The sequence below is a fragment of the Phocoena sinus genome, chromosome 7 (assembly GCF_008692025.1).
Source record: "Phocoena sinus isolate mPhoSin1 chromosome 7, mPhoSin1.pri, whole genome shotgun sequence".
Lineage (NCBI taxonomy): Eukaryota > Metazoa > Chordata > Mammalia > Artiodactyla > Phocoenidae > Phocoena > Phocoena sinus.
Genome location: NC_045769.1, coordinates 95,592,392 through 95,609,414, shown reverse-complemented (window position 1 = coordinate 95,609,414; position 17,023 = coordinate 95,592,392). Strand labels below are relative to the sequence as shown.

The window sequence follows — 17,023 nt, the reverse complement described above, 5'->3', positions numbered from 1 at the left end:
GACAGGCCAAAAATAAAAGGAAATATCGTATAAAGCAAGAGAGATTGTAGTTACTGGATAATCAAAACTATAAACACTGGAATAGGTTTTCTGTTGTTAACGCTTTAAGACAATTTTCTTATGTATATGGGTAATTGTGCCTGAAGCTTGAGAAGGCTAACCTGTAACAAACTTTTCAGTTAGTGCCACTGCAGGATCTGGTTAAATTGGGTTAGATTGACTTTCCAGTAGGAAAACAAGGGTCCCTTAGCCATCATTTCTGCAGTGAAGCAGTAACGGAGTAATCTATAGTGGAGCTGGGAAGGAAGTCCTGATGTATGTTCAATGACTTCTCTTCAAGAAGGAGTGCTTCAGGAGCTGGACAGCAGAAGGTCACTCATGCTGGTCCCTAAGAAGGGGAAAAAACACATTAGAGCAAACAGCACCCAGTATCGTGCCTGCCAACTAGATTCAGTTGACTCAAAATGCCAACTTTAACAATGGAAGTACAGCCTCTGCCAGCCAAACAGATTTGGATTGAGTCCAGACTCCAGATTTTAACTGTGTGATCTTAGGTGAGGGACTCCAACTCTTTCCTCATCAGTAAAATGGGGATAACAATAACACCTAACTCACTGGGAGAGTGTGTTTTTAAATTTCTATTGCAGTATAGTTGATTTACAATGTTGTGTTAGTTTCTGCTGTACAGCAAAGTGAATCAATTATATCATATATCCACTCTTTTTAAAATTCTTTTCCCATGTGGGTCATTACAGAGTATTGAGAAGAGTTCCCTGTACTATACATGAGGTCCTTATTAGTTATCTATTTTATATATAGTAGTGTGTATATGTCGATCCCAATTCATTGAGAGAATTTTTTTTAATAATGAATTTAAAAATAATTTTTTTTTTTTTTTGGCTGTACCGGGTCTTAGTTGCGGCACGAGGGATCTTTTTAGTTGCAGCATGTGGGATCTAGTTCCCTGACCAGGGATCGAACCCGGGCCCCCTGTATTGGGAGCAGGGAGTCTTAGCCACTGGACCACCAGGGAAGTCCCCATTGGGAGAATGTTTAAAAATGCATATACAACTTTGAAACAGTGTCACATACTAATAATTCAAAAATTAGTACCTATTATGATTCAAAACCAGTCCCTCCTTTTCCATTGTAATTTCTATCAATTTGTTTGGGGTATAATCTATACACAGTAAAATTCACGCTTTTAGATGTACAGTTTAATGCACTTTTAGTTAGCATGAAATTTATTTTTTAAATTGAGATATCCAGGATTGAAAAACCTTTAAGAGGTAGACATTTAAATATGTTTTGCTGATTAATTTGAATAATTCCATTTGGGGCACTCTTGGATGAGCATAAAGGGAGGCAGTTACTTAATTAGTACTCTTACGGCTTAGGTTTATTCCCCCTCAAGAAATCAAAAAGCTTTTGCTAATGACCTAGTCAATGAACTAATGAACAGGTCACTGGTTATTCCAAAGGCATTCTTTTCGTTAAACTGGCTATCTTGATCATTTTGGAAGCAGATGACCAGGTAAAAATGGAAATAAAAATAAAATACGTTAAAAAGCAAGTGACCGGGCTTCCCTGGTGGCGCAGTGGTTGAGAGTCTGCCTGCGGATGCAGGGGACATGGGTTCGTGCCCCAGTCCGGGAAGATCCCACGTGCCGCGGAGTGGCTGGGCCCGTGAGCCATGGCCGCTGAGCCTGTGCGTCCGGAGCCTGTGCTCCGCAACGGGAGAGGCCACAACAGTGAGAGGCCCGCGTACCGCAAAAAAAAAAAAAAAAAAAAAAAAACAAGTGACCAAAAATCATTCTAAAATAAAAAACCTCTCCCCTTCTGGAGGCTCTTTCTCCTGCCTTCAAAATATGCAGAAATCTCGTTTCTCTTCAAAAAAATCCTTAAATGACTACCATTTCTAGCTGCCATCCTATTTCTTCTATTCCTGCCAAATTTCTCTAAGTTGGTCAAACCTGAAGATTTCTTTTTCAACATTCACTAACCCAAATCCTTACCATTTGGCCTACTCTTCTCTATAGAAATTGCTCTTTTAAAACTAACCATGACCTTCTCCTTACCAAATTTAATGAGCTCACCCTCCTTGTCATCTCTGTAGCATTTGAAGTATTTCACTACCCCCTTTTCTCTGAAACAGTCTCTACTTAAAAGAAACTGTCCTCTTTGTTCTTCTCCCACACTGTGGCAACTCCCCTCCTTCCCTTTTTTCCAGTTGTGTACTGGACTTAATTCTATGCATATTTTGTTATCTTCTCCCATGAGCACTTTCAAAAACATTTTCCTCAGCCCTCTAATTTTTTCATTATAGCTACCAACCTTATGATTTTCAAATATGCACTTCCAATGTTCACTGCTTTCCTGAGCAACAATTCCACAGCTTCAAATGTTTCCTTCAACTTCCTCCACTGTTCCTCTTTCACAACTTTCTATTACTTCTTCCATTATCCACGTTCAAAACCATGAGATCCTATCATCCTCTATCACCAAGTCCTGATTCACCTTCCTCTGAAATACTGATATATATTTTTTTAATGTTTATTTATTTAGCCTGTGCCAGGTCTTAGTTGCAGCATGTGGACTCTTAGTTGCGGCATGCATGTGGGATCTAGTTACCTGATGAGGGATCAAACCTGGGCCCCCTGCGTTGGGAGCATGGAGTCTTACCCACTGGGCCACCAGGGAAGTCCCTGAAATACTGATATTTTGGAATCTTCTTTACACTCCCACTGCTTCCATCACCATCAAAACCCAAACTCTGGATTCCAGAATAGCCTCCATTCGAGGTCCCTCTACTGAATCTGCTGTCTGACCTGCCTCGCCGAAGACCTTTTTCTTCATGGCATTCTCTACCCCAAATCCTTTGCAGTCCTCTGGTCTTCACTGCCTATCTCAACAAAGTTAAACTCCTTGGCCTGACTTCCCAGAACTTCTGAGACCTGCCCATAGGAGTACCCCCAGCCATGCTTCTTACTGCTTCCCCAGATTGATTTCTGTTCAGTCTTTGTTCCTGATTTTTACCTAATCATCTCTACTTCTGAATCTTTAAGAGTGCCTTACCCCTTTATTTATGACTATCCACACCTCCAAGAAGTTATTGTCATAGACAGCAGGCAAGATTCTAGAGTCCTTAGGGTCTCTGGCATAGAATTGCAGGCTTGCAATATGACACTCATTAGGTAAGGTGTATTAGTATTCTCCCAAAGGGTTGTTAACTGTTGAGCCCTAATTACATACCCCAAGCTGTGCTAAGCAATTTACATACACCATTTCTCTTACCCTTCACAACAACGCTGTTAATTGATTACTACTGGTGTGAGTTGTGTATTGCTTGCTTTATGAAGCAATGGTTCAAAAGTAGAGCCAGAAAAAAATATTCCACCCTTTCTCTCTAAAGCCGTGTGTGTGTGTGTGTGTGTGTGTGTGTGTGTAATGAGAACTAGAAAGAAAATGAGAATAGCAAGCACTTTCTGTGGATCAATAATAGGTAATCGTTCAATTCAGAACAAAGCAACTGCAGTATGTTTAAGAGCTAAGACCAATCTCCAAGACTAGTACTGGTCTATATGATATTCCTAATACCTTTATGTCCCTTTTGTGAGGTGTTTATTTTTTTGGTGGGGGGGCAGCTCTGTGCCTGGAGCTCTGTCTGCAAAATCCATGCTGGAATGCTTACGGCATCTCTGCATGTAGGGGTGCCCAGAACTGCAACCCTGGAGTGTGCGTTGCTGCCCTGGCCTATGTGATCCCCTGAAATCAACCAGGACATGCTGATTGGTGTACACATGTGCTGGGAGAGGGAGACAGTCTAAAGCAGACACTCATCGGCAGACAGGGAGGCCTGTGGGTTCTGGAGGTTAACTGAGAAAGATAAAATGAACCCATTCAGGGAGCTGGAGGTTGCCATATATGTTTGCTGAAAGCTGGGGCACTAGAATTTTTCATCTAGCAATAAGAAAGCATACTTCCTTGAAAGGCAAGAAATTTTGTTTGTTTCAGGCCTTCCTCATTCTGCACATGCAACTGAATGTTGAGCCTCACTAGGTGGGTGGATTTTAGGCTGTTCTACATCATCGTAGAGGCCAGGTACGTAGGCTTGAGCACCCCTACCCTACTCTTTAGCTCTCCTCCACCGTACACATACATGCATATACATATACACACTTTAACCAGAGCCATCTCTCTGCCTTTATCTTTTATTCTTTGAATTAAGATTTCATATGAGCAGAGAGTGCCCGGATAAGAAAAGTTTGAAAACCACACAAATGAGTAATCTCTAAGCTCCCTACAGTTCTAACATTTTTTTTTTTTTTTTTTTTGCGGTACGCGGGCCTCTCACTGCTGTGGCCTCTCCCGCTGCGGAGCACAAACTCCGGACATGCAGGCCCAGCGGCCATGGCCCACAGGCCTAGCCCCTCCGCGGTATGTGGGATCCTCCCGGACCAGGGCACGAACCCCTGTCCCCTGCATCGGCAGGCGGACTCCCAACCACTGCGCCACCAGGGAAGCCTCAGTTCTAACATTTTACACAGAACTTTATTCCATAAGTACCAGGAAGCCTCAGGACAGAAGAAAACAGGCAACCTTCTGGGGCTTTTCTGCTTCCCCTAACACTACCCATTTGATGCTTGAAACACTCCAATTAGAGATTTGTTCCTTCGGCTCAAAATGCTTCCTCTCGCTTTAAATGCAAGTGTTTCTGGGGAAACAATACATTAACTCTGTCAATCATCAATCAATCAGTTCCTATCATTCCCTTGTTATGAATGAATTTCTCATATACTCTCCTGAGAGCTGGTTTTAGGAAGGAATGAGAACACTGGTTCCCCGAGAGGGAAGGGAGGCTAAAGCATAGGTGATGTCATTTCACCATGGCTAGTCCCTGGGAAGATGTCTCATTGGTAAATAAGTAGATCCTTAGCAATTTTTGCACACCCATTGACTTGAGGAAGTATTGTCTGGACCTGATAAGACATTTCATTGAGGCACTTCCCACTTGAAGCATTACCCCCATACCTTGGTACAACAAGGAACACAATCACCCAATATGGCCAATCATGATTTTTTTCAGCACAAAATCACTCGCTGCTTGATTTCATAACCCAAGCTGAGCTTATAATGGGCCATAAATTGCAGGGGAAACGTCAGCTGCTTGGAATCTCTGGGGATTTATCCTCCTCCTGCTTTCAGTTTCTTACCCGGTGAGGCACACACACACGAAGTCTGCTGCGTTTTCTGAGAAGTGTTCTGGTAAAGGAGGCATCAGCCCTCGGTGTGCGCCAATGTAAAACATGGCTGCCATCCTGTCCATGGAAGCTAGTGGGGGCTTCCCTGTGGCCATCTCAAACACAGTGCAGCCAATGCTCCAGACGTCTAACTTCCATCCATAGCCAGAGTCATTGATGACTTCCGGAGCCATCCAATACGGAGTCCCATGCATGGACTTCAGCATGTCACTGCGGGTACCATTTAAGCCAGCCCAGGTCAAACGCTTGACACAGCCAAAGTCAATCAGCTTTATTATCCCAGTTGGCATAAGCATAATATTATTTCCTTTGATATTTCGATGCACCACACAGTTCTCATGGAGATAAGCAACACCTTGCAGAATTTGTTTTGTATATTTACAGAACACCATCTCAGGCAATGGCCCAAAATGGTTTATAATACTAGAGACTGAGCCACCAGGAACAAACTCCATGAAAATGCTTACAATGTTCTCCTTGAAGCATGTCCCCAAATAGGCCACAGTGTTGACATGTTTCAGTGCTTTGAGCAAATCTTCTTCTTCCTGCAGTTTCCTATATTCTTTTTCAGTAGTTAACTTATCAGAGGTATCCAAAGCCACCTGTTTTACAGCTATTAGCTGTCCTTGGCAAATAAGACCACAATATACCTAGAAGCAAACCAATGCCTTATTATTAAATGTAAATGATGACACTTGTTCACAAAATGCCTCCCAAACACTTGTCTTTCTCTTAGCTGATACATCCTTACCTAAATGCAAAGTACTTAAGCAAATTGAATGTTTCACTGGAGCCAAGATGGGGATAAATAAGTAGCATAGTGAATGTGTATCATAATGGCTTGGGTTCAGTCTTCTCTTTCCCAATCTGTGTAAATGCTGGGAATTTAGATGATCTTTTATGCAATTCACAAAATGTAAGGAACATCTTTTGTTTTTGCCACTCAGCAATGATTCTTCCAACTTCTGGTAACATAACTTGAACCGTTGAACAAAGAGACTTCTTTCCCACAGGACTTGGACCTCAGAGAATTAGAGGCTTGAAATACAGTGGCCACTGTACTACCCTGTGGAGCCTGAGAACCAGAGCCAGAAGGAGACACAGAGAGGCCAGATCCCCAAGGACATTGTTTGACCCCTGAAACCAGCTGTGCCCAGAGCCAGTCCTACTTCAAATCCTTCAGTTACATAAAGCTGTGGACATCCTTTTCCTCAAGCCACTTTAGGCTGGGTTTCCTATTACTTCCAACTGAAAGAGTTCTAAGTAAAAGAGTATACGGGGTGGGAAGGGCACTCAGGAAGATTAGGGAAGAGGGAGGAGTCGAGCAGGAGTGGAGACTTTTTATTTCAACATGTTTCGCGTTTCACTTACTGTGCCGTAGGCTCCCTTCCCAAGGGTCTCACCCTTGGTCCACAGGATAGGTTCTTCATACTTTAAACTGTTTTCAGAAAATGTCTTCTTTTCATGTGAGTTGAAAAATCTCTCCTCTTTGTCACATACCCCAAAGCCATTACTGTATGTCTGGAAGAATGAGACACAAAGAAAAGTCATGATTACATTCTGAGTCCTTGGGATGGAGAGAAAGGGTGGAGAGTAAGATCTTCCTTTCTTCTAACTTAGGACCAACCAGAGAAGGCCAAGTATGCACCCCTAACCAATCACGTGGGAGGCCCCTTCTAGTTAGCCAACCTACAGCTTCCCCAGGACAAGAGCCTCCAATCAGGGCACACCTGAAGCCTTTTTTCCACTAAAAAGCTTTCCTACTCCTTGCCTGCTTTTGAGTCTCGGCCAAACACAAGTGACGGTGGTTGACTCCTTTGCTATAGTGAGCTCTGAATAAACAACCTTTGTTCTATTTCCACAACGTACTCATACACTCAAATATACACATAGGTAAGCACATATGCCTACACTTCCATACACATACACATTTACACACAAACATACATACAGATAGATACTGTCTCTCTTACACATACACGCACATACATTCACCCATGCGGCCATGAAAGCAAGTCTAATGGTCAAGACCAGCTGCAATGGACTAAACATCCATAGTCCTCTAGACCCTTGCTACTCAAAGGAGAACCTACAGACCAGCTGTTAGACTTTCAGAATCTCAGGCCTCAGACATACCAAATCAGTGTCTACATTTCAGCATGACCCTCAAGAGATGTGCATCCACAGTAGACTTTGAAAGGCCTTCCCCTGGAAGTCAGGAAAGAAGTATATTTTTGTAGAGCTTAGACCATGTTTACCAATTGTTTGATTAGGACCAAAACTACTTTGTCTTGATCTCCTCTATGAGTTCTTAAAACATAAATGATGATGATGATGTAGAGGCACGGTGACGGTCCTTAAGAATAAGACAGGGCTTCCCTGGTGGCGCAGTGGTTGAGGGTCCACCTGCCGATGCAGGGGACACGGGTTCGAGCCCTGGTCTGGGAAGATCCCACATGCCGCGGAGCAACTGGGCCCGTGAGCCACAACTACTGAGCCTGCGCATCTGGAACCTGTGCTCTGCAACAAGAGACGCCGTGACAGTGAGAGGCCCGCGCACCATGAAGAAGAGTGGGCCCCGCTCGCCGCAACTAGAGAAAGCCCGCGTGCAGAAATGAAGACCCAACACAGCCAAATAAATAAATAAAATTTATTTAAAAAAAAGAATAAGACATTGCACAGGATCTCCTTCCTCGGGAATGAGCACGGGTGCCTCCTGAGGGCCATTTGGGTTCCTCCTCCCCAGCCTCTCATGTTTCTGTCCAAACTGAAATTTAAGGATTGCTTAGAAATGAAAAAATCACAAAAAGTCAACTTTTGACTCTGTGATTGCAGGGTAGGGTTATGGGCTGATAGTATTTACTAGCTTGTTAGCTTTTCTTGAATGCGAAATGGCAGGCTGGTGGACCCATCTCAGACACACAGGCATGCACACATGTACCCCCAACACCCAGCCAAGCCTGGCAGCCTCTGTGAATCACTGCCCACGCCCCAGCCAAGACCAGGTTCACCATGAGGGTGAAGCTGGCCTTTTACAACCAGGAATATTCCCACTGTGTAGTAATTAAGAGTGTGGGGCTGTCCCCACCACTCACTACCTGCGTGACTTTCTAAACCTCAGTTTCCGCATCTGCAAAATGGGGACTTGTTATTACCTTTAGTGTTGATCTCATGGAGCTGTTATGAAGTATAGAAAGAAGACAGTATGATGTGTCTCACTCATATGTAGTAAGTTCTCAGTAAACTTAGCTATGGTATAATTATTTACCTTGTGTATTCTTCTGATCAATTAGTTAAAATAATGATTCCTGATCCTGAAAGAGTGTGATATAACCTGAGTTAGTGTACAGTAAATAATGTTTCAGCTAAACCTACTGTTTGTCTTTAAAATTTAGTAGAACAGGGGCTTCCTTGGTGGGGCAGTGGTTGAGAGTCCACCTGCCGATGCAGGGGACACGGGTTCGTGCCCCGGTCTGGGAAGATCCCACATACCGCGGAGCGGCTGGGCCCGTGAGCCATGGCCGCTGAGCCTGCGCGTCCGGAGCCTGTGCGCTGCAAGAGTGAGAGGCCCGCGTACTGAAAAAAGAAAAAAAAAATTTAGTAGAACAGGAGGCTCATATACTTCAGTGAGAACTAAAACAAAGGTAACCTTACTACCTGCTGATATTCTTCTTACCGCCCCACTTCAGTGCCAAACAAATTTTTAAAAAATGTGTTCAGGATTGTTGTTTATGCTTCCCTGAGAGCAACGGCTAAGTCTTGTACCCGACCATGTCTTCAGTTCTTATCCCAATACCAAAAACACAGGAGGCATCAATAATATTTTTGTGTTAAAGTAAACCATTTGGGAACAAATGCTCAGGTGCAGGGAATCTTTGAGAAATGAGCTTTTCATGTTTTCATATGGTCTTCTGGAACTAGATGGTGAGCTACTTCGGGGGCTGTGTTAATTTCTTTCTATCTCACACACCACTTAGAGTAATGCTTTACCCATAACTACCTCCCTGCTGTTACTTGTTGATTGAAAACATCATCACCGAATATAATATCTACCTATTTCAATAAGTAGCTTTGCTATATTAATGTAACCAAAGTGATTCCATTGCAGTGTCAGGCTAGCTAAATTCTAGAAGTAAGGCAACATAATGAAAACGTCTTAGCACGAGAGTCAGGGGACCTGGATTCCAAACTTGCAACCAAACAATGAGATCTTGATGAAACTATTTAATTGTTTAGGGTTACTGATTCCTCATTTGAAAATAAGGGGTTTGAAACAGATTGTTTCTGAGATCCCTTCCCGCCCCAATGAATCTCTGATTGTAATTACACCCACCTGTATTTTGACAGCTGTCTCTCCCCCTAATTCTCGCATGGTATTTCCTCTCTTACCGAGGGCAAGATTTCGGCTTTCAGGATCTGTTTCATCTGCCATTATTTGGCAAGAGTTGTCATCTTTCTCATCAAGAGCTAGTAGTTCTGCAGCTAGACAACCTAACAGTTCATCTGGAGATTCTTCATTCTTTACAGGGTCTAGAATTCCTTGGGAAATTGAATCTGCATCATTTAAAGTTTTTCCAAATGTTTGACATGGAATTGACTTATTAGCCAAACTATCATGATCCAGAGAATGTGCCCAACGTTGATATGCTTGAGAAGATGCACTTTCTTGTTTCTCTTGGAAAGAGAAACTCATAAGTGTTTTAGCCTTATCTGAAACACTGTCAAACTCTACCTCGTTAGTTAAAATTTGATTGGCAATTAGTTTCACCAGGAGCTACTATAGTCTGCTTTTCTTGCAGTACATGCTTGCTGGAACTCTTCTCACTGGGCAGTGCCCAGCTGTTTCCTGAAAGGACAAATGGGGTTTGGTGATTTGCTCTTCGAGTTCATGCAGATCTCTGAGGCTCGTGGCAAATATCTGATTGCTAGAAATGTCTCCTTCGTCAAGACTTCCTCCACAATGGACAAATCTGAGACAGGAAGGAATTCGTTCTGTTCGGTGGACTGTTTATGAGTCTGATCCATGTTCATGGGCTGGACTTCATCTTTGGAAGATAGAAAGTCATTTCCTGAAGACTTTATCTGCTATTCTGGTTCTGAAATACCATCACCATTTTCAGCGTCATTACTACTTACAGGCTGGCAACGCTTTTCTTTTTTTTTTGCGGTACGCGGGCCTCTCACTCCCGGGGCCCCTCCCGTTGCGGAGCACAGGCTCCGGACGCTCAGGCTCAGCGGCCATGGCTCACGGGCCCAGCCGCCCAGCGGCATGTGGGATCCTCCCGGACCGGGGCACGAACCCGCGTCCCCTGCATCGGCAGGCGGACTCTCAACCACTGCGCCACCAGGAAAGCCCCAACGCTTTTCTTTAGAAATTAAACTTTTGTGCTTTTGTTTAATGCCAAGAGAAGACTTTGGGGGTTTAATATGTGGTCTTTTCTGAGAGAGTCTGGTTCGGCTCTTGCTGGTCCTCTCACTGTGTGAAGATCGACATTTATTGGTGATACATCTGCCCAATGGAGCTGAGCATATCTCCTGGAAATATTTGTTTTCATGCTGTTCAGCCTCTGGCATCTGACGATAAATAGGAGTCCTGAACGTTTCGTAGATTCCACGTCCATTTGCAGTTGAACTGATTTCTTTGAACATGTCACTGTACTTCAGATCTAAGTAATTTAGGCTCTGTTGGTTGAGCAGAGAGAGAAACAGAAGACTTTTTTATTCCTGGATTTTTACAGATGCAAGGGAGTGATTGCTTTTTAGGTTTCAAAGCCCGGTAAGTGGATTGCTTCTTTTCTATCTGTGGCATTCTCTTTTGAAACTTGGGTGATTGCCGAGGTCTGGGGTCCACAAGCCCCAGAGCAGGAAAAACTTGAGTTTTTGTGCATGGTAGGCTTCATGGAACTTTCAATGGAAACCATGAAATTCTGAGGTGTCCTGTTACTGGCCTTGGTCTTTGAATCCAACTTATTTCTATGGGCTTTCATTTTATGCCTGTCATTTCTTGGTCTGCAAGTATGTTGAAGCTACTGTTGTTATGAAGGATGCCCTTTCTTTTTTGGAGGCTTGGTTTAGTTGTTGCTGGTTCCTTGGGAGTTTCATCTCCAGGGAAAGTGATGTGGATAAGAGGCACCATCCCGTTCATTTCTGGTTTGGTTGCCTCTGCTACTGATATTTTTGTTTGTCTCCATGCTTCTGTGATCTTCTGGGAGCTTTTCAATGGGGTCATGAGGAACTATATTGGACAAACTCTTAAGAACAGTATACTCTTCTGAAATATGATTTGGCTCAATTACTTCCCCTTTATGTGCTGAAGCAGTTTTTGAATCAGCTTTATCATTTCTAGTCCCTTCATCCTGGCTTAGAGTCATTTCTGAATGCGGGGCTTCTTGGAACTTGACTGGTTTGATATATCCAGCTTCTGAATCTCGTTCATAGTTTCTTTCCTGACGAAAGAGATTGAGTGCTCTCTTCTGCTCTTCTCACTTCAGCACCATGGCAGTCAATATCCACTTCCCTATCTGTAGGAAAATTGCCTTCGTTGAAATTCTCAAAGGACAGCAAAGACTGTCCTTTTTCAAAGTGAGAGATTTCAATGTTGACACATCACTCTGTTTCCTTGGATTTCCTACTCTCCTGTCTCCAGGTGTTGTCTGTGATGGTGAGCCTTCCAAAAAGAGCACATGTTTCTGGACCAGATAGAGCTATCAAATGACCTGAGAGTCTGATCCTCTAACACCTTGAACGGTGCTTCCTTCTGCTTGTTTGATGGTCTAAACTCATCAGATCGACTAACAGGCTCTGAAAGCTTAGGTATGAAAGATATGAAGCTTGGAATATTTCTTTCTCTCTCTTTCTGATCCTTATGATTTGGGGGTATAGTAAGAAGACAGGATCTCACAGGCAAGGGTGACAATGGTGGCTGAGGGAACTAAAAGGAAAGAGAAAAAGAATGAATGCAGAAACACATACGCATATCATATTAATAAAGTAATCTGAAGAAATTTCAAGATTCTCTTTAGGAAGTCCTTTAAAGTACAAAGTTATCCTGGAGATCACAGTTTTAAAAGCTAAAATCTTATGCCTGGTGTTTTTTAAGAACCAAGGTAAGACAATACTTTTAAAAACCAATGTTAATATATATAAAGATTCATGGTTATATGTTTAAAATAAAGGCCCTACATTGTAAACAATAGAACTTTTAAGTTTTTTAAAATTTCTATTCTCTTTTCTGTTTACTTTCTGTTTTATTTCATTCTGTTTTCTATTTACTTTCCATAGAATTGATCTAAGATTTTTTAAATTCCCCCTTAGAACAGCTTAAAATTGCTGTTACATTTACTGTAATAGTGATCGTTAGGTTGCAAACCAACCCAGAATTTGTATTCAGAACACAACTGTTCCTCATTATTTGGCTGAATTGTTTTGTTGAGAGTGGCTTATAAATGTGCCTCACTATACACTTGAGAGTTAGCTCCCTAAATGGGTTTTAATTCTCCTTGGCCCTCTATTTTCAAATTAAGCAAGTTTATATTATTATCAACCTCTAGAGGTCAGTGTAACCCAATATATAATATTCAGCTTTTTGGTTGGTTAAGCTATAAGTAGAGCTTTACAGTTTTCACTGTGGCCTTCCCCCTCCACCACCCAACCCTCCGGGTATAGAGATTTGATAACTAATTATATCAGAATATTTATAGGCATAGATCACAAGTGGTAATTGAGAGCTTTATGTTTAATTTTCATTCTGTTGCCACCTGTGTGTAAGAAGACAGGAAAAGGAAACTGACACTAGAAACAGGCATTAGAAACAGGTGAGATGCAGTATAATCCCCTAGTTTCATTACCTAGATGACTTTCTTCCATCTCTCAAAATACAGATTCTCCCAGTGCTTAAACACCTCTGCAGTAACAGCCGTTATTTCATTTATTTACTTTTTAGGCCAATAAAGTCCTTTTTTCAACACTAAGCAGTACCTATGCATTTTCTCAAAGGCTCATAGAATACAGAAGAGTCAGTTGAGAGAATTGCAAGGCTCTTTCCAAACGCTTTACTTACAAATGAGACAACTAGGAAAATCTTTCTACCAATGGAAAAAGAATTACCTCATTTCTCAATACGTTAAAAGAAGAAAAATTAAATATGTCCAAAAGAGCTACTCACTTCATTATGTGGACAACGGGAAACACCCCAGAAAAGAAATATATGTGTCAAGATATAATTTTCCCAGAAATTAGCTCCTCTATAAACTGTATGTGAGTTGTGGTTTTTCCAAGATATATGCTGAGGATTTGGGCTCTGAGGGTTTTTTTTTTTTGCGGTATGCGGGCCTCTCACTGACTGTTGTGGCCTCTCCCGTTGCGGAGTACAGGCTCCGGACGCGCAGGCTCAGTGGCCATGGCTCACGGGCTCAGCCGCTCCACGGCATGTGGGATCTTCCCACACCCGGGCACGAACCCGTGTCCCCTGCATCGGCAGGCGGACTCTCAACCACTGCGCTGCCAGGGAAGCCCTGGGCTCTGAGTTCTTTGATAGGATTTGTCTCTAACAAGATGCTTTGGTTAATCCTTAAGTCAAAAATGCTCAAACTACTCTTACCTCAATTCTCCGGCTACTATACTTCATATTAGAAGAGGAAAACACTGTAACAAGAAAAATTATTATTTTTTAATAAGATTTTTTTTTAAAGATAAATTTATTTATTTATTTATTTCTGGCTGCGTTGGGTCTTCCTTGCTTCCTTCCTTTCTCTAGTTGTGGCAAGCAGGGGCTGCTCTTTGTTGCAGTGCTCAGGCTTCTCATTGCAGTGGCTTCTCTTGTTACGGAGCACGGGCTCTAGGAGCGCGGGCTTCAGTAGTTGTGACACATGGGCTCAGTAGTTGTTGTGCACAGGCTTAGTTGCTCTGTAGCATGTGGGATCTTCCAGGACCAGGGCTCGAACCCGTGTCTGCTGCATTGGCAGGCGATTCTTAACCACTGCGCCACCAGGGAAGTCCCCAAAATTATTATTATTATTATCAGATATTCTTAGAGGTAGAGTGAACACAGTCGGCCTTAAGCCAGGCGATGGCGATGGAGTGATCTTGGTGCTGAGGTTTGAGGAAAAGTTGTCAAAATGAAGAATTTTTCCAGGTGTAATCCACATGGCAGTGGGTACAGAATGATTACACAAAACTACTGCCACTGAAGAGGGTTGTTATTTTATATACAATGTTGTTTTTTATATATATCTATGTTATATATATGTATATATCTCTGTTTTATATTTATAACATTTGCGTATATATAGTGATATTTATTATTATTATTTTTTATATTCCTTTTGGAAGCACATGACCTCTGGATCAGAAAGCAGAGCACTTATCACCCACAGGGCATCCTAGTGCCAGTTCCCTGCAGCCCAATTTCCCACAGGTTGACACAAATGAGAACCAGGTGCTTACCTGCACAGGTAGTGAGGCTGCACCGTAGGAGGAGACCCTGAAATTATGAGACTCAGAGCTTATGTATAGAGTTCTGGCAGTTCAACCCATCTTCCCCTTCTGAGAAAGAGAGACCTTCACTATGAAATGTAAGCAAGTGTCTCCAGGAGAAGGGGGAAATGTGTCTCTGGGTTTTGTCTGTTTTTTACCCTATTAAGTAAGTAAACAGCTCTTGGCAAAGCCAGCTTCAGTCTTTCTGGAGCAATAGCTTATCTCTAACTTCCAAGGCATGTTTGCCATTCAGTCATCTTCCAACCTAGTCTCCTAGTGCTTTTTGCTCAGAAAACCCAGACTTTGCAGAAATGTGAGAGTATTTATGTATAATTGTCTCCCATCCGTTGTTTGAACTCAAACATGGGATAGATCATAAATTCTGAAGGAGTGCGGGGAATGGTGAGATGAGATTTACTAGGTAGGGTAAAACCCAGACGTTGTTTTCTTCTTACCAAAACATCAGAATGGTCCCTAAAACCCCACTCACCATCATGGGTTGAAGCTGAAGCCAAAAGCTCCAATGTGTTCAGGGTCAAAGCAGGCACATAAATGAATGAAGTGGGGTAAGTAGGGACAGTGGTGAACTGAAATTATGTGCCCCAATTACAGGGATATCCATTCCCCAGTTCTAATTGGTGTTGTCCATTCCAGATGGGTAGTCCAGCACTGCTGGATCTTCCAATTGCCAAGAGAAGCCAGAGAGCTGGAGACTTTATGTGAAATCTCCTTCCCATCCCTTTTTAAAATACTTTGAAGGCCGAACAAAATATGCCTGTAGGTCCTTTTTGGCCACAGGCTGCCATTTTGAAATTTCACTTAGCGAGACCTCTCTGAGATGTACCACAGGTAGAAGCCATTCTCAGGTGAAAAATGGTCACCTAAGAAGAGGATTCCAATAGGAGGGGGATGCGGACATTCCCCTTAGCCACAGCTGGCCAGAGCACCACCCCAATTCTTTTTTTTTTTTTTTCTTTGCGGTACGCGGGCCTCTCACTGTTGTGGCCTCTCCCGTTGCGGAGCACAGGCTCTGGATGTGCGGGTCCAGCGGCCATGGCTTATGGGCTCAGCCGCTCTGCGGCATGTGAGATCCTCCCGGACCGGGGCACGAACCCGTGTCCCCTGCATCGGTAGGCGGACTCTCAACCACTGCGCCACCAGGGAAGCCCCACCCCAATTCTTTATCCATTTATTTAACCAATATTCATTGAGTGCCTACTGAGTAGCCAACACTGTCCCAGAAGATGGCAATATAATTGTGAACAATAAAGACAAAATTCTTGCCCTCATTGAGGTTGTATGCTAGAGGTTGAGATTTTCTGTTGAAAAGACATTATAAGTTAATACTAGAAATATAACTGAATATGATTTATAGTTGGGTGCTTATGTATAACACCCTGAGTTAAAAAAATTCAGGTATTATAAATATTTAGATGAGTAATATCCAGTATTGATAAGGAATGACGTGAGATATAAAGGCACTCTTAAACATTTCTGGTGAGAATGTAGAGGTAAGATCTTTCCAGTAGGTAATGTGGTAATATATATTGAAAGCCTTTTTAAATGTGTATAGAATTCCAGTTAAAAGATTGAATGTACAAGCTTTTCTCCACTCTCTCCACAAACCTCACTAAAATGATGGTAGACTAATTTTTTAAAAAGGTAAAGAAGGGAATTCCCTGATGGTCCAGTGTTTAGGACTCAGTGCTTTCACTGCCAGGGCCCGGCTTCAATCCCTGGTCTGGGAACTAAGATCCTGCAAGCCATGCAGCCAAACAAAAAAAATAAAAGGTAAAGAAAAAGAACAGCAAAAACCTAGATGGTAAAATCACACATGCACGACATCAACAAAATTTTGGAAGGTGAAAACTATGGATGAGCTTCCTTGGTGGCGTAGCGGTTGAGAATCCGCCTGCTGATGCAGGGGACACTGGTTCGAGCCCTGGTCCGGGAAGATTCCACATGCCGCGGAGCAACTAAGCCCATGCACCACAACTACTGAACCTGTACTCTTAAAACCCACGAGCCACAGCTACTGAGCCCACATGCCACAACTACTGAAGCCCGTGCGCCTAGAGCCCATGCTCCGCAACAAGAGAAGCCACTGCAAGGAGAAGCCCGTGCACCACAACGAAGAGTGGCCCCTGATTACCACAACTAGAGACAGCCCGCACGCAGCAACGAAGACCCAACACAACCATAAATAAATAAATTTATTTTTTTAAAAACTGTATGGATGAATAATAACCAGTTTAGTAGTCAGCTTTCTCTGTTCTGCTCACTGCCTG

At 42.8% G+C, this 17,023-nt stretch overlaps 1 protein-coding gene across 1 annotated transcript in view; it reads right to left on the bottom strand.

Annotated features, from left to right (window-relative positions):
- Positions 1-321: 321 nt before the first annotated feature.
- MAP3K19 (mitogen-activated protein kinase kinase kinase 19) overlaps positions 322-17,023 on the bottom strand; it is a 42,580-nt gene continuing 25,878 nt past the window's right edge. Inside the window, 15 exon segments of the mRNA XM_032636636.1 lie at positions 322-388; positions 5,214-5,911; positions 6,633-6,782; positions 9,595-10,017; positions 10,019-10,137; positions 10,140-10,208; positions 10,211-10,414; positions 10,622-10,938; positions 10,940-11,143; positions 11,145-11,265; positions 11,268-11,443; positions 11,445-11,705; positions 11,707-11,901; positions 11,903-12,192; positions 13,861-13,904. Of these exon segments, the coding sequence (XP_032492527.1) occupies positions 322-388; positions 5,214-5,911; positions 6,633-6,782; positions 9,595-10,017; positions 10,019-10,137; positions 10,140-10,208; positions 10,211-10,414; positions 10,622-10,938; positions 10,940-11,143; positions 11,145-11,265; positions 11,268-11,443; positions 11,445-11,705; positions 11,707-11,901; positions 11,903-12,192; positions 13,861-13,904 (3,338 nt within the window).